Below are 18,614 nucleotides of genomic sequence, written 5' to 3' on the forward strand. Positions count from 1 at the left end.
GAAAACAGACACACAAGAAACAGTAATTCCCTCACCACAGCATCTAACAGTATGATGAACAGAGCACAGAGTTAAATTTAAATCTTCTAACCCATTTTCTGGTGAATAAATACCTAGTACTTAAATCAAACCACACTTCTGTCTGTACTGTAATCCTGCAGACAGCGTAACCATCTCCCTCCTTTTCCATAGCTGCTGACAAAATGTGTCACAAAGATCCTGTTACACTCAATGACTGAAATCCATGGCCTCAAATATTCCTACAAATGAGGGGCTTCTAGCCATTGTTAGCACAACTAAAGAATCGTGTGTGAAGATGGACACTAAACCATTTTTTTCTACTTTTAACACAAATATTAGTGTTTATTGCCAGCCATCATTTATCATATTAAATTATCTGCATGTTGGTCATAAATTCCTTTTGACGTTTCTGAAGTGCTATAAGCTGTCATGCAAAAGTTCATAATATGATTATTGGTCTGAAGGTGATATTTTTTTAGCATCCAATAGTTTGTGTTTAGATAATATAGTGAAAGGTGAAACTATGCTTTCATTTCTTGAAATATATAAAAGAACATTTATCTAAATGACTGTTATCAATCTATTCCTGCTTTTGTTTGTGAAATTATGAAAAGCTTTTGGGCTTGGTATTTTGCTTAGTCCCATTCTGTATATTCCAATACTATGCTTTCTTTTAAAAACATAATGCTTCCATTTTTAGTTTTGAAGCACCATGCTGGTTTTTCTTGTGCCTGGAATATGAGAAATGATAAAGAGAAATGCTCAGTTCCAAAGCAGTTCTTTGCCTCAACAATCATAGTGTGCATACAACTATGCCTTTTTTTTTCAGCCACCCTTCTAAATTTACAGTTCTGATCTTGCCAATCTGTCTTCATATAGATTTTATTTTAAAGAACTATCCATTCCTAACACCCTTTTTTGACCCCATCACTGCTTTAGTCGAGGTAAGAAAGACATATTCTCCCTTCAGCGAGTCTGGAAAGTTGATTGGTTGAAACATTAGAAAAAAAGATCTATGGTTTGGGATAAAACATAGCAATTCAGAAAGTTCAAAAGTTCAAAAATTCAAAGAATCATGATTATATTTCTTAATTTATATTTCATATAAGTAGTTTGTACACCAAATTCTCCATGGAATTTTCTTTTCCATGACTACTATATTGAGATTTTCATCTTTCCATTCTATCAACTTGAATCTAAAAGAGACATTGAGTTTTTATTTTCAGAAGACCAGCATGTCCAGCCTTATGAGGCTGACCTCATATTCAGGTTTTCTACCATAGAAGTTTTGCTGTCTTAACTCTAAAAGACTTCTAAATTTAAAAAATTATACTGTTGAATAGACCTATGGATACATTTCACTGTCAATGGTTTTCCATAACAACACAATTATCAAAAGAGACACCAAGAAACAACCCTTAATGTCCAGTAACTTAAAAAAAAATTTTTTTTTTTTTTTGTGAAAATTAACCATTACAGTTCATCATTTCTGCTACCCATAAAATGCAGAATTCAGGAAAAAAGTAGACATATACCTTTAATATTCATGTGGCATAGATGAGAAATGCTATTTTGTTACAAAAAAATAGAATTCCACAGATGAAATTCAGAGCTGTAACTTTGGAAAAAAAAAAATAAAATTCTATGGAAATTAACTTTTTTCAGGACATGTGAAAGGCTGCAGATGCTGGACTCCTACTGCAAAGGCTGGACTGAGCAGGATTAAACTGCTTTGATGGCTTTTACTTCATATGTTTATATGCTATGCTCTATCTCGCTATTTCTAGCTTTGTCAGAAGGGGGCATGGTGATTTACATGCAAAACTAAAACTAGTGGCTCAAATTGAACTCACATCAGGAGAAAACAAACAAAACCATTTTGTTTCTACATTTTTCCTACTGTGTTCCTAAGCAGAAAGGTCTATAGCACATGCTAACTTCTGGGTGTCAAGTGCTCCCCTGCTAGTGTCCATTGCTTTACATAGAAGAAATATCAGATTAGAACAGGTTGGTGGAGCAATGCTTTGTTCCTCTCTGGCTCACTTGTCCTGTGACAAACCAAGCTGCTGTAATGCAAAGACACAGCACTGCTGGGTAACAAAGTGCTTATCTGTGATCATTCTTACTACTCCTGTGTTGTGGGGATTCTGCTGCATCTGAATAAACACATTTTCACAGTGCTGAGCTAGGCTGTGTGTAACTACTCAAGGCAGAATCTCCAATTCCTCAGACATTTGGAGGCAAATTCTTTTTGTCCTGCAGGAACACACTGTTCAGCTTGCACTTCTGCTTCTCTCAAAGTTCTTCCCGACTTCTAAACCTTCTTGGAACATTCTTGAGGAGACATTGTCTCTTTTTGTGCACATGGATGAAAATGCAAAGCCAGGAACATCATACTGAAAATTTTCACAGCCACTATACATCCCAGTGAAGTAAGCCTACTAAACTACCATTAAACTGTTCTGCATGGCAAATATCCCAAAAACTCTTGGAGAAGGATAAAATCTAAGGGCCTGTTTGGTAAGCATACATTTGGTGGTGGTGATATTCTCTGCAAGATATTAAAACTAGTCTTCTGATACATGATAGAAATAATGCAATGAATAATCAATAAAATCAGAATTAGCCTGTTTAACCAAACAATGGGATTATATTAACAACAAACATGAGAAATTATGTAGGATGTACAAAAATACAGGCACACATACCGATTGTAGAAATCATCTCTGTAGTAATCATAATCAAAGACATAACCACTGTGGAAAAACACAGAAAAACAAGAATGAACTGTTTTATAGGAAAATACACGCTGATTAAAACTTCTGTGGTAACATTGGCTTACTCTCAAATGTCTGTCCCTTCTTCAAAGTCCTTCCACTTCCTTTGCACTGTGTACAATGTACATTATGTTTGTCCTTGCTGCTGTCAGCTATCACTGTATATTTGGAAATGTGAAGTCTGGGGCACACTGAACTGTGTAAACAGTTGACAGCACGCACAGATAAGATTTAACACAGTGAGACAGCTCTGTAATTAGAGGATCATTATAGTGTAATTCTCTGAGTGATCAAATGAAGTTAGCATTCCAAAACTGACACCCTCTTCTGGTCCAACATAGCATCATCAGTGGAGTAGGAAGACAGTTAAATACATGAAAGAGTGGGAAATGAGTGAGAAGGTGAGCTAAGACAGTTACTTTAATTTAGAGAAACATGAAAAGTATTGGACTTTTTGCTGGTCCTTGAGTCCACCAAATTGTTTTCATCAAAAAGAGAAAAAAAAAAGTAAAAAAACCCCTGCTAAATAAGTGTTACAGGGATACATTTCCTCTCAGGTTCAGGAAGGAATATGCATACTAATCTGAGGAAAGACAGGCATCATCAAGGGAAAAAAACAAACGTGAAATAACAGACGTCCAAGAGAAAACTACTTCTGAGCTGTCAATAGCAAAGTCAGTCCCAGATTCCTGGTTTCACATTCCATTACAAACTTTCTACTTTTGTGGTGAAAAAATAACAAAGAAGTCTTATCTATCTCATACACCCAAAAGAACCCAGACCCCAAACCAACATACCAATGAGCCAATAAAAGCTCTGCATGGAAAAGTCACAAGGGTTTATTTATATGCTGCCTAAGATGCTCTTCTACCATTTTGAGAAGGACAATTATGAATAGTAAAGGTAAGAAACATGAAGAAAGTATCACAAAAGAAGGAGAAGATTTAAATGAGAAAGGGAAAAGGTAGAAAAGACAGAGGTAGTAAGGACAAAAGACAGAAGAAAACTTTCCCTGAAAATAAAGGAGCACTATAGAATGATGGTGTGATTTAGGCTGGAAAGGAACTTAAAGATCACCTACATATTAAAGAAGCTTTTCTTCACAGGGAATGGACTTCTGGATAATTTCTGTGCTTGAACATTGAGCAAAATGGGGGTTTTAGTGCATAATTTGAAGAATATTTCAGAAATTCTACCAGACCAGGTCAGGGCACAATTTCTGTCTCTGCCACACCTCTTTCACATTCAAGTGCCCAATTGCAAATAATAGGATAAGTTGTACTGTCTGCCTATACAATATTGCAGTAGAAGACCATGAGAGCTGCAGGCAACTGTGGCCCTTTCTTTAATTTATTTGAGAAAAGAAATCCTAAAATACATTTCATGTGAAACACTGAATTGAACAAGCCTGAGAGACTGGAACCCAGCAGCAGGTAGGCTGTGTGTGGCAGAGGATGTAAAATATCATTAAATAATAGTAGACTGTGTATAGTGATCATGTGTCTGTATCTTAAGATGCATCACTATATCTTAAAACTAGCAATTTTTTTTCTGAACTATCTGACAGCACTTATTTTGTCTTTCACTTGAGTCTGCAAGGCACTAAGAAGTAGCAAGTATCAAAGCTATTATTTATTTACAGTTATTCACAGCTTCCTAGTGGTTTTATTTAGCTGAATGATTAATAGCTTCAGTTAGCCCATACTTAATATTCAACGTTGGTTTTTGAGTGGAAGATAACAGACAATTTGAAGAAAAAATATTAAATTTAAAACCCCTGTCACATGAAACCTTTTGCCTGGAGTTGACATTTATTTAATTTGCATAAAGACTGGACAAATTCACTTTTTCAAGATTGAAGACCATGAAGCTGGTGAAGAATAATTCACTGGCACCAGTTAAAGTAAGGCTATAGCACAACTATATTTTTCTCTAGTACCTCAGCTCTGCTTACAGAATAGAATAAGGACTGCTGGCACCTCAATGGGTATGAAAATTTTATGCTGAATGATGATGTTTCATCTGTAATAATATGTTGAAGAGATCATATTGTGAAAGCAGCCAGTACATCTCTCTGTCTACAGCCTTAATTGTTCCTACTTCTGCAAGTCAAGGTACAGACATAGGACTTGGTCAGTGCTGCAATACAACACCAAGCAGAAAATTAGCACAGATAATCACTGGCACTGAGATCAAGGTGACTACAAGGCTCTTAACCTCTTGAGAGTTATTCCTTAGCAACCCAACAGCCTGTGTAATGGAGGCCACAGGTAATCACTCATACAGTGTTGAATACCAAATACTCAGCAGGTCAGAAGCAGAGAAAGGTTTAAACAAGCCTGTGAACTGTTGGAGTCAGCAGTTTCCTAATGGCACTGTAAACAGGCAGATTACTTACCCACAAACATGTGCCATCTTGACAATATTAACAATAGAACTGTGTGCATGATGCTGATATTAATGCAGTAGACAGTAAAAGAAAATGCTTTACATGTGTCTCACAATGAGGCAAAGAAAACTCATCAATAAAATGTGCTTCTACTAAGCAAAAGTCATGGTTCCTTTTCCTAACTTAGTATCACCAAGACAATCTTGTACATGCTGTCTTTTTTGGTTTCACTAAGCATATCTTTAAAACTGTGTATGCCTGAAGAATAAATGTCTCCCCCATGACCATATTTTCTTTCAGAGCTATGATGCTGTGTATTCAAAGTTCCTGTGCACATCAGCAGTTGCACATGTGCCAAGTGGGCACATAGAGTGTTATGCTTCTGCATCTTTGAAATAAAAGTATGGATGTTATTATGTCTTTATATACCTGATGCTGAAATCATCTGCAAAAGTACAATCTTTTTTTCTATTCTCTATGCTATGCCCTCAAAAGATGTTTATAAACTAATGATCACATCCTGTTTTAACTTAACTCCAAACATCAATGGTATACCTGATTACTGTAGGGTTATTTTAACTTTAGGAGAGTTAATGCACAACAGAGCAGAAATAACTTTTGTTATTTTCCCATCATCAAGACCTTTGTCTTTCATTATCAGCCTTAGCTAATATCACTTTTTCTTTCCACAGGTACAAAGATACATTTAAATCATAAATATTGACAAACCAGGCATGAAGTATCTTAATTTAATTGACAATGCTATTGCCATTTATGCTGTCCATTTCTTCTCTGAGGCCTGAATAAAAATATTGAATATAAAAGCAATATTCATTCAATTAAACTCTTTTTGGGAAGCACATATCAACCTAATGGTTGAAACTAGTATTCCAGTCATTTGTGAAATAATTTCTCGTGTCATGGGAAAAGAGGGTTAGAAATCTTTGTTGTTGAGAGCAAAAGAGAATCAGTCTAAACTGGTATGATGTTAAAAGTAAGTCAGTGAGGGTAACCAGATGATTTAGAGAAGCATTGAGAGATGGAAACTTTCCCCATTAGCAAATCAATCAGATGGAAGTTACTTCCATAAGCTATTGAAAAAAATGGTGGAGATTTCAGGTCACTTTTCAGTAGATGGTTACCTACTCTCTCAGACATGAATCAAATTGGTGGGCTGAATCCCCCCTTTACTTGAAAGAAAATTCTATTTTAGGTAAGGATGAGAATGCTGATAAAAGTGGAAGTACACTACTGTTTTGCAGTTCAGTCTGTATATTCTGCAGAGAAAGAGAACATTCTCCAGAGCCTGCATTTTTGCTGACAGACTTACTACCAAAAGTCAAATCATTTCAGTGATTCTTTCAACTAGGAAAAAAGAGGGGGCTGGAAGAGGAAAAATAATTGCAGAGAAACATTTTACATTCATTTCCATAGTGAAGTTATGAGGGCAAATAATAATGGAAGCACAGGTATAGTTAAAAAGAGCAGCTCAACACCAAAATCCCCAATCACTTATCCCAAAATGTCAAATAATTGAACATAACCTACTATTTGTATATTTAAATTAATGATTAATTTTCACAGTAATTTTGTAACCATAAGTTAATTAAAGGTTTTTTTGGTTTTTTCCCTAATTCTGCACATTTATTCAATTAATAAGAGCGAGATGTACTTTTTCCTGAGTGGGGAAAAGATAAGGAGTTAAGTTTCAAAAAGTGCATCATGGAATGTAATACTTTAGGTGGATTTTTTTTTTTTTCTGCAAAACTGAAACATTTTTTCCAGTTCTAATCTGAAGAGGTGCATTTTGTCCAAGGAGGACATGTATACATAAAAAAGCTGACATAAAGTACACCATTTTCTATTAAAGTATCTTTCTGCAGGCACTAGGCAGAATCTATTTGCAGTATGATTAGTCTGTATTTTTTCTGCCACTAGATATGTTCCTTCTCTACTCTCATCCTCTCTTCCAAGAACTCTTATCCCAGTGAAATGTATTTTGGGAAAACTGTTGAACTTATTGTGCAACCTAAATTTTAGACAAAGCTTGGGCAAATATTCAAAGTTGCATATACACATTCAGGTAATTAAAACACTAAGGCGTTTTCCTGTGGAGGATTAGGCAAAGCTTGTGAAGCAGACAAGAACAAAGACATTGAGATCAATATTCAGACTCTGGGGATCAGCTGGTTTCAGAGCTGTTTATGGAAGCAAGACAGACAATAGTGATGCAGGCAAAACTAACCCACAACAATTTTCTGTAGAGCTAGGTATTAGAATTCCTCCTAACCAAAACCACTTACTGTGGCTGCAGACACAGCCTATGCTTAATAATGTTATCCTGATGCTCTTTAGAAACAAAACAGTATCTTTTTAATGTAAAGATACCTGTATAAATCTACTTGCTATCTCCCCAACCTTCTCCTGTTGCAAAACTATTTTTCTATCATCTAAACTAATGTCCAATTTTATTTTTTTTTTTCCTTTGGGAACATTTCATAGTAAGGCAAAGAAAAAGATTTCCAGTGGCTCAACCATTTCCCAAGGTGTCCTTTAATTGTATAGTCTGACTGGGGAGTTCACAATGTCCCTATGATATTTTTTCTTCCTTAGTACAAGAGAGATGAGTCCTGCCTCTTAAAAATCTGTTTTAAATTCAGTGTGTTGAAAGTACTACTGTCAAACCATACACATGTGATTGATTATCCAATTTGCTAATAATATTGTGTACATTGAAGGAGTGTCATTTGACTTGGTTTGACAACTACAGCAGACTCTTGTTGACAGGTGTAGGATTAAGTGATGGGTTTAGTGTTTCCACAGCATTTCACTGAACAGCAGTTTAAATTAAAATCATAGTGGTAGCACTGGAGTTGAAAGACTAACTATTAAGATTACAAAAACAGAAATCTGAAACTTTATGTGCTTTTCAGAGAAGCTGTCTTAGAAGCACTGAATGAAACACAAAAGAACGGTTCAGGAAAAATTAATCAAGTGGAATGTGACAATGTCAGAGTTCATGTAAAAGAAAAAAAAATCTAGACAATTGCATCACATGCTTTCCTTTCCACTTTTCAAAATATAAAAAGGCTTAAGTTAAATTTGTGTTCTCAAGTACATTAAGTTTACTGATCAAATTACTAGGTAATTTTGGTATTTTGGGTTGAGCAATTCAAGACTTAAAGCAGCAAAATGGACATGTGAAGGAGACAGAACTTTCAGCGTCCTGAGCACAGCTTGTGATGTCAAGCCATAGCGGCTGTTTTTCCAAGACGATGCTTTGCAAGTACAGTTACAATATAAATGAAGATACCAGATTCTGTGAAGCTGCAAAAGCATTCTTTTACTCCTGACCCACTAAATAATAATTTCCACAGCAAGTGAATCTGATAAGGAGATTCTTCTATAACCAAGCACAGATCTGGATTCAATTCCAATCTGGTCAGAGATGAGTGGAAAGGGCAGTTGTGCATCACAACCAGCTGTGTATCCTCTAAACCAGTGCTAAGTTGACTACTGTTGCACTCAGGTAGAAAAATTGTAAAATAAAGGCCTCATAAAATCAGGCCTGCTCTGTTAGATCAGTGGCTGGCCTGTCATTTCTTCCAAGAATGAGCACTGTTAAGGTCTCTCTCTCTCTAACTCCTCCTTCCTACCCTGTAAACCTCTTACTGAGCTCCCCTTGCATGATTTTTGCCTCCTCCCAGAAAAACCACATTGCCATTACTCATCCTTATACAATTACATGGCTGGAATTTTACTTTTCTGTGAATGCTCTACACAGCAAGACTGTTTTAGTTTTACAGCCTATAAAGAGTCATCCAGAACATGAAATACCCCTAAATACTGACAACCAGACAAGGTCGGCTTGAAACTAAATCATACTTGATCCAGATTTAAAATATAACCATGATTAATTTGTGTATGCATATACAAGTGAAAAGATTCATTTTTCAAGGAGACAAAGCCTTATTCAATACCTCTCAGGGTCCTCCATCTCTGCTAAAGAAGTGGGAACACTTTGGAACAAAACTGCTTTATGAACCACAATAACGAGCTCCAGTTTTGTTTCAATAACTTCACTGTCTCAGAAGAAGTAGCTTCCAGTTCCATTCCATACCTATTTGTACACCAAGAAAAGATGGAACTGCAGTATGAATTAGATTATTTGAGAAATGCTTCAGTTTTCCTCCTTTGCATATTGATCCTAATTTCTGTGAAGGTGTTAGCTGTGGCAGCAGCTCTCTGGCTACAGAGAGCAGCACACAACTTTCCCAGGCATTTTCCTGGGGAAGGCTGTAAGAAGATGAGAATGAGAAACAATTCTTACCTCCAACTTACTGCACCTGTTGTTGTGCACATGTGGAATGTGTTATGGAGATTTGTTTACCAATTTCTTGATTGGCCACTGGTCATGGTGTTTGGATTGATTGACCAATTGGATCTGTCTGTATCCGAATGTCTGTAAGGCTGATGAGTTTTTAATAAGTATAGTATACTAAAGTGATTGATCAGCTTTCTGGAATCATAGAGTCAATTCTTATTATTACCCGGCTGGTGGCCTGCAACGACAGTTAGCTACTTTCAAATAGATCAGAACAAATAGTTCATGTGAAAAATGCAGTCTGAAAGTTGGTAATTTTTCATTTTGACTATTTGTTGTTCATAGTTTGCCTGGAAAACTCTCTTTACTTTGTGGTCCTTCATTTAGATGGCATGAAAATGAGGCCACATCCAGTAGGGACTTTTTGGCAAATAACTGCTTCTGGCAAAAAGCATCAAGAGTGTTGATTGAAAAGAAACTCTATATGAGTCAGCAGTGTGTACTTATTGTGGGCTTCATTACATGGAACACGACCATCAGGTGAGGGAGGTGATTCTCCCCCACTGTTCTGCTCTCATGAGACTCCATGTGGAGCACTGCATCCAGCTCTGTTCCCACCATAAGAAGGATGTGGACCTGTTGGAACAAGTCCAGAGGAGAGCCATGAAGATGATCACAGGGCTGGAACCCCTGTCTCATGAAGACAGGATGAGAGTTGTGGGCTGCTGCACCTGGAGAAGAAAAGACTCTGGGGAAACCTTATAGCAGCCTTCCAGTACCTAAAGGTGCCTACAAGAAGCGTAAGAGAGGGACTTTTGACAAAGGCATGTCACTACGTGATAGGACAAGAGGGAATGGCTTTAAACTGAAAGAGGGCAGATTCAAATTAGATATTAGGAAGAAATTTACTCTGAGGATGGTGAGACACTGGAATTGGTTGCCCAGAGAAGTTGTGGATGCTTCACCTCTGCAAGTGTTCAAGACCACATTGGATTAGGCTTTGAGCAGCCTGGTTTAGTGGATGGCACTAGTTGACAGATGATATTTAAGGTCCCTTCTAACCCAAACCTTTCTGTCAACCTACAAAAATTTATAATTTATACCACTGCTCTCTGATGTCTATCTCTGTCGTTATCAAAATCTTTGATCCTGGTTACAGGATGGCAGCTGATTCAACTTTCCATTCTTCTTTAGAGTAAAGGCTACAGTATTCAAGTGTGGAGAGCTCAGAATGTTCGGGTTTTTTTCAAATTTTTTTTTTTTTTTGTTTCCTTTTTTTGGATACAAGATTAGAGGCAACTGAAAAGAAAAAAACAACCCTTTATGTTTACTAGAAATCAGTTTATACCTTTCAAATTAAACAAATGCTTTAGCATTAACAGCAGTCACTACCATAACAATGTCAGCTGTCAGTGGCCGGTTGTGCATAACAGGTTTACTCTGATATTTCTGCTTCACTTTTAAGGCTTACTTTTCAACTTTTAATTATGCTGTAATATGCTGTGAAGGATTTAATTTTATTGAGAAAAAATGGTCCAGTTTTGATTTCAGAACCAAAGCTGAAGACTTTAAGAATTATATTTAAAGGATAGTAATTAAACTCTTAGCAATAAACTCTTATCCTGCTATTGATGAGGCAGAATATGACCTAATTCTCTCTTTTTTTTTTTTTTAATGCTACATCAGCATTGAAGCTGTTAAAACCTGTTAAACATGTGCATACCCGTAGAGTGTTTATGGCTGATATAGAAAAAGTTGAACTTTGGCTTGAGGAATGGTGAGAATTATAAGAGTCTGGCCTGAATCTGAGATAAAAAAATCCTTGAATTCAATGGATGGCTTCCTAGTGCTTTTGAGCTATAGTTCATAATTAAAACTAAGCAAAAATTTCCCCCAAAGAGACTGAAACCAAATCAGCCAAAATCAAGACCTTTGAAATCAACACCAGTTTGGGCCAAACAGAGACTATTGAAAATAATCATAAATACCCCTGATACAGTCATGCTTCTTTTCAAATTATGGTCTGTAAATCATTACTCCAAGGTATTGGAAAGTGGTTTGTAAGCAAGGTCAAATCTCAGACCAAGATAAATTAGTAGAAAACAATCTATGATCCAATTCATTTTGCTAGTTGAAAGCTTGCCTGATATCAGGACATATCATGATTTTATTTCAATTAGTGTAATATCGCAATATGGGAATGCACAGCTGGATGACCCAGTAAAACAAGACATGAATAGTTGTTCCTTGGTATCACACAAAAAGCTATTAACAGAGCAACACTAAAGACAATTACTCCTAGCCTGAAGCTCTTTGTCTTTTTAAAAATCTTTAACAAACATGAGAGAGACGCCGGAAAGTTCCAATTTGCTCTGCATAAGCAGTGTTTCTCTCTGATATGCTTCTTTCTGCACTGCCTCCTCTCTTTCTCCTGACTTTACTGTTTGGAAAGCCAATGAATGCACAGACTGGTATAGAGCAATAACTTCTGAAGCAAGTCCACTGACTGATTGCTATGATCACAGTTGGTTGAACTCCAAAGAAGAAATCTCTTTATCAAGGAACTGCAGTTATATTACAGCAGAAGGGTGGGAAGCCGACTGTCAAGTAAAAGTTCACACAGAAGCACTGGCTGTCTTTCTGGCATTTACTCTTTTAAACAAATCCTTCTCTTGTAGCTCAAGTGCAAGTAAGAGGTTAGGTTAGATGGATCAAATGTCAATTTCTGGTAAAAAAGATCAAACTGATTTCAAGCATGGAATCAGAGGGATCGACCATCACATCCCCTCCAAATATTTGTTTAAGGCCTAGTGTGCTAAGAAGTTAATATTAAGAAGAGTTTAAATTGTTATTATTGTACAAAAGTAGTTGGAGAAACACAGGCAGAAGAGCAAGGGGTAGACACAGGCTGGCTGATTTTTACAGCATTATGGGGAATTTGAAACTCAAAATATAAAACGTCAAAATTATATCTTTCAATATATCTTTCAATATCTATCAAGAGAAAGAAATTTAGATAAAATTTCTTTGTAATGATCTGGAAAGTTGTGAAAATAAATAAAGTCTTTTGTATGACACAGCTATAAGAAGCATGAAAAACTAAATTTTCAGACGTGTTTTGAGTGGGGATCTCGGTCTCATGATATTTCTGCATGTGACTGCCTGAGTAAACATTCATACTGAATACTCGCAGAAGCCTGCATGGATTGCTGCAGCAAGATGCTATGTTGATACCTCAGAAACAGGAAATAGGAATAATGCTATCATAGACCTTTCAAAACACTATTTTCTCTAAGTTGTAGGTCAGTCACTGCTCTTTGGGGAAAAAAAAGAAGCAAATTAGATGTAAATTGTTTTGCTCCACAGTGAGGGTACATGCCCAGCAGACATTGTCCTTCTTCCTCTCTCCATCTTCTGTTGTATGGCATTATCTCCCTTTTTGTTTCTTTGAGTTGTCCTTTTCCCTTGACTTTCCTATTAAGTTCCCAGATTTCAGTCCTACACTCCCTGAATATTTCAGCCTCCTGAACTTCCTTCAGAGACATTCTCTTGTGAATAATTTTCCCTCCTCTAGAAAACATCCTGGCTATCTGATACATAGATGAGAGTACAAATATTCAGTGCTAAGGAATTCCTCATCATTAAACACACACATAAACTATATGGAAATGGGTTTTTTTTCAGAATTGCTAGGGAAAGGGACATCTTGGAAAACAGAAATAGTAGACAGTAAAAAAAAAGAGAAAGGGAAATAGAATAACCAGAAGAGAAAAAGAGTGCTCTCATGCTCTTGCCTGTCCCAATTATGAAGAACATTGCTACTGATATTATTAAGGTCAGAGAGGGGAAAAATTATTTATTAAGATGAATATCTCTTAAATTTGTTGGAAATGAAAGTTACTTTAGGAATTAGGGAAATAACATGTTTTTGATAAATTCATTAGTCTTTTTTAATGTAATATATATATTGCTATGTGTGTGAAAGTAGAAGTGATGTACAATGACAAAAATCAGGTAAATAGGGAACTACAAAATAATTAGATTTAGATTGCAGGTCAGTAGGAAAAATACATAATCTAGGATCTTTAAACTTTGAGTAATGTCACAAAACCACTGAAAAATTCAGTCACGGCAATGGACCAACATTGTTATTACTGTAGCTTTGTAACCACTTGTGAGAGACTTTCATGCAAAAAAAAAAAATTATAAATTTATAAAATATCTGTATTTATGTCCATTTCAGAGTCTTAAAATAATGGTCAGTGAGCAGTTATAGAAAAGCTTAAGCCTTGTGGGATTTGGAAAATTGGAAGAGAAGGATGCCAGGACCACAACCTGAAATTAAATGGTATAGATAGATTCTCAGTGTCTTCCACAGGTAGCCATGTGTGCTGTCAAATCCCAAATCCCTCCTGTCTCTCTGCAACCATCCAGAAAGTCTCATCCAGTAAAGAGCCTTTGCAGAGCCCTGACATGTGCCTCTTGCCTCCAGGCTAAACCTCACACGTAGTCAAAGAGCTGGTTGTTTCAAAAGCAGATAATCTGCTACTCCCTGCCTAAATCAGAAAGCCCAAGTAGTCTTATGCCTGGGTCTAAACAATGAGTTTAAATAATTGTCAGGTGTGTTCAGTCCTCCTGTGATTTTAATGAAAACAGCTCCTGAATACCTGGCCTGAATATGAATGGAAGTGACAAGATTATATTCCGGTTGGTAGTTTTATTTGGGTCACAATAACAGAGCAAAATGAGTCTAATATCTTCACTTTTTGTATCTTTCCTCTGCCAAAGAAAAATAATTTTCTTAGCTCTTTCTCTTCAGAAGTTGGGTAGGAACATGAGGAACAGTGTTTGCTCCTTCCACCGGTGCTACCTGATAACCAGGATGAGGAACAACAGTGATGGGATTTGTTACAGATGATGCTCCATGGCTACATTTTATTTTGTGCCTTACAACCTATTGGCCATTGAAAAATCAACAATAAATCAAACCCCCACAAAAACTGACTGTGAGTTGAAAAAACTTGTGTATTTTGGAAGTGGACTGAGTATTATCATAACAGGTCCTGCAAGCACTAGGCTTTTATTTAAAATATCTCACTTCTGCAGAATGGGATCCCTCAAACCAATGGATGAGAGCAGAATTTCTTATAGATCTGCAAAATAGCCTTGCAGGAAAGAAAATGCTACTAAGCAAAAGGAAGAAATGTGAGTAACAAATCTGAGCTATTTGATGTATCTTAGAAGTATTCCTATGGAAGAAAATAAATGAAATTTCCTTTTTCTATTTTAGAAGCATTTCCAAGTTCTTCCGAGAACCTGAGCCCACCAAAATTATTGTCTCTTGCAGAATTAAGTACCTATGTTTGAGTAACTGTGATTAAGATATTATTTGGAAAAAAACATGGCTTTTCAGTATTTTCTACTGTCATATACTTTCTAGAAAGAGGACCTTGCTGAGGAAAGTAGTAGTTTATACTAGTACTCTAGTAGTAGAGTAGACTTCTAGTGTTTTTACCAAGAATGTAAAAAAATGCATTAACTAATGCTAATTTTACTTGTATCTCTCTTCTTTCTTCCATGACAGACAACTATTCATCATTAAATAAATACACAAAATGCATTAATTTTCACTTTCATATCCCTCTGGGCTTTCCACCTAAAATTATACCGCTGTAGAAAACAATCAATCAAAAAAAAGAGAAAATATTCAAAAAATAGATTGATTCTCAGCTAATAACCAGATGTATATAACACATATATTTTAAAAGACCATCTCACTGAAACACTATTGTCTACTTATCCAGAAACAAGCCCATTCTCTGCAGCTGACAGTAAATGAATCTGTTTTCAGGAGACTCAGAAAAAAAATCAGTTGTTTCTCTCTCTCTCCTTGTCTCTTCTGAATTCAGCAATATGGAACATGTTAGTAAATGACATCTGACAGAGAAGAGAAATATTTTTACATGTTTGACAAAATTATTATTGCTATGATGGAATTTTCTGCCTCTGCATGTGTTGAAGTTATATTGACCACATGTTACTATAGAAGTTACAATTATAGTTAGAAGCCAAAAAAGTAATTCAAAGAATTTACTGTGCAACACAGTTACAAAATAATTATGGCCTTTATTCACCATATAATACCATTACAGGCCTTAAAAGATGCTGCATTGTCTGTGTCTTACAAAATGAGATTTTAATTTTAAGGCTTAGACCAATGACCAGTTACAAATCTGCATGTGGTATTAGCTGAAATTTATCAGGTGCTAAAGTCTTGAATGCAGATAGCCATGATAAATCAGCTGCGAGAAATAGCCGGTGGTTAGCAATTGGATAACCAATCTAATTATTTAGAGAGAATGATAACTGTTTTGTTGAGATAATAATGATGCATCTGTACTGTTTGGAAATTTCCAAATATGGAGAGCTGATGTGGATAATTAAAAGATGTTGGTACTTAAATATATATTGCTTTTACAATATAATGCATTCTTTGCCCAAAGCAGGATGAACTTAATATGAGATGGGTCTCAGTTGTTTTTTTGCACTGTCCATTTTGCAATATCCATATATTTTTATCAAGACTCTTGACTCGCCTTGTCTTTTTAATTCTGAACCTTTCAAACTTTTCTGCATTAAGCTAATTTGATGCATTTTCAGTGGTGGATATTTACCAAAACTCCTGCCCCTGATATTAAAGTCTTCCAGGCACTCTGAGCATTTGCATTACTTCTTTTTTATACTAAACCTACATGAACATAAATTCTAAATAACATGAAAAGGAAAGAAAGTCCAGACACCTCTTGATCTTATGTTGAATATGAACACAAACCTCAAAAAGTGTGGAAATAATATTTCTGGAGAGGATAATCCTATGCCCTTACAGGCTGTCACTCAGCAGTCTGAACTAAAAAATATCTCAGCCTTCCCTAAGGATTTTATCTTCATCACCAAGAGGCAAAGGAAGACAAAACAAATATCAAATTCAATTTTGTATATTAGCCCAAAATCACAGTATTGCATTCAGCTACTCTTATCTGAATAGACTGTACTCTTGATGAATTTTTGCTCCTCAATGCTACCATTAGAGACTTTCATTAAAGATTTTACTATGGCTTCAGTGCCAAATTACGCCCCTGCCTTGCACACTGAGTAAAGGAGAGTGGGTTTTCCTTCTTCGCTATGCACTTTGCATAGAAAGAATGATAAATGGAATTCTCTTTACCAAGGGAGTACAGGAGGTGTTCTCTCCCTGCATTTGAGACATGAAGGAAAACAGCAGGAGGTGGATTCCGTTCCTCTCTGGCTGCTTTCTGAGAGTGGGGAAAATTGCAACATTTTATGAACCAATTTTCCTTTGTGGGATCTCTTATGGGACGATTGCAGCCCTGCACATACACACAGAGCTCAAAAACCTGTGGCAGACTTGAGGTCTTAGGTTGCCACACTTCATGTTCCCTTCTCCTGCCAAAACAACTAGCAATGGAAAAGCACTAAGAAGTCGTGTGCTTAGGCACAGCAAAATGAAAAAGCTTAAATAGGTCCTGCAGGCAGCATAATGAGAACGTGGAAACAAATCTCTGTTACAGAAGATAGATGAATGGGAGGTTGGTGTGCAGGATCAAGCCATCTGGAGGCAGCCAAAAGTAATTTAGATTGGTGTTTTGACAAACTCTGGCAGCAAGAGCTATTAAGGGCACCCATGTGTTTGTTTAATAGTGGTTAAGTCAGCATTTCTTCTGCAAACATTACTGTATTTTAAAAGCCTAGTGGTTGCAGCTGTCTGCGCTAAAACTTCAGATACAGATCCTGGCACAAGAACTCATTCTCTGTAAAAAAGAACTCCCCAGTTTTTGTGGGACTAGGAGGAGCATCTCTTTTATGTGGTACCATGGAGGTGGGTGTTGGTTTGGGCCCCTCCTCAGAACATGGTGATCTAACCCTCTGATGCCCTCCTTGGGGATGGGGGAAATTCAAAAGTAAAAGGCAAAAGCAGCACAGAGAATAATTTCGAGAGATTTTATCTATCTTCATTATTATGAACTTGTGTAAAAGAATTTGAGTACATTACAAACTTCTGAAATGTACTAGAAAAAAGCTGAATCTATTTGTGCAGATTAGAATTCCCAAGAGGAATCAGTTTTAGAGACAAAGTCATATACAATAAATATGTGGACATAATGTGAGTTTACATAGTGGCCACCAATCTGCTCATACGGAGACAAGCCCAAAGTCAAAACACAATACTTCCTCCTAGCCAAATAAGCTAAAATTGCCCGCATGGCTCTTCAGATCATGATAAGAAATAGGGTTTACTATTTTGAGGCAAATAATGTAACCACTAGCATTGTATTTTTACTTGTTTGCTGTTGTACTTAGAACTTTGCTTCTCAGCGAAAATGGCATGCAACTTCTTTTTTTAATCTTAAAGTTGGTATTTTCGAATAATCCCTTCATTATGAGAGTGGAGGCCCCAAAAGGCCAACTTAATAGGAAAAGTTACAAATTGGAGTAATAATTAACAGAAGGGGCTGAATTTGATAGTAAATTTGGACATTTCAAAGCATGCAAAACAAGAGCAGTGTACCCTCCAAATATTTTCCGATAATTTTGAGCTGGTAGAAAGTAGAAAGAACAAGCAATTAATCAAAAATGTACTCAAACAAACCAGAGTTGCTTTATGCTACAGAAAACAAGATGTATGTCTGTCCTGTTTATGCTAATTTGTAGAGTTCCTTTGGTCATAATTTACACACTTTCTTGCTTGTTAACTTTACTCTGAACTTCAGAGTTTGAAGTAGACTTCTAGTTCTGCAGTTAGTACAACAATTTGGAAGTCACTGATAATTACATGGTAGAGCTAACCCTTAATGGGATATTTTGTATGGGATCTTTTGTCTGCAGTTTATATTCTTGATAACACAAAGCATGGTGTGAACAAAGGAAGATGAGAGTAGCGATACATAAAAAAGACACTTCTGAAGGAAAACAGGGAGGGAGAATGTTAGGACATTTTGGAAAGCTTTAAAGAAAGAAGCTGAAAGGAAAACTGCATGAAAAGTGAAATTTGACTCAGAAGCAAAATACAGGTAATTACCACTAA

The 18,614-nt window shown here is 36.3% G+C and overlaps 1 protein-coding gene across 1 annotated transcript in view; it reads right to left on the reverse strand.

Annotated features, from left to right (window-relative positions):
* The window catches only part of RALYL (RALY RNA binding protein like), a gene marked incomplete at its 3' end in the record, with an annotated part of 164,654 nt that overhangs the window by 14,253 nt on the left and 131,787 nt on the right, over positions 1-18,614 (reverse strand). The window contains exon 4 of the mRNA XM_084202654.1: positions 2,730-2,777. Within this exon, the coding sequence (XP_084058780.1) occupies positions 2,730-2,777 (48 nt within the window). The remainder of the gene's footprint in view (positions 1-2,729; positions 2,778-18,614) is intronic.

The sequence above is a fragment of the Fringilla coelebs genome (genome assembly GCF_963513975.1).
Source record: "Fringilla coelebs genome assembly, chromosome: 1".
Taxonomy (NCBI): domain Eukaryota; kingdom Metazoa; phylum Chordata; class Aves; order Passeriformes; family Fringillidae; genus Fringilla; species Fringilla coelebs.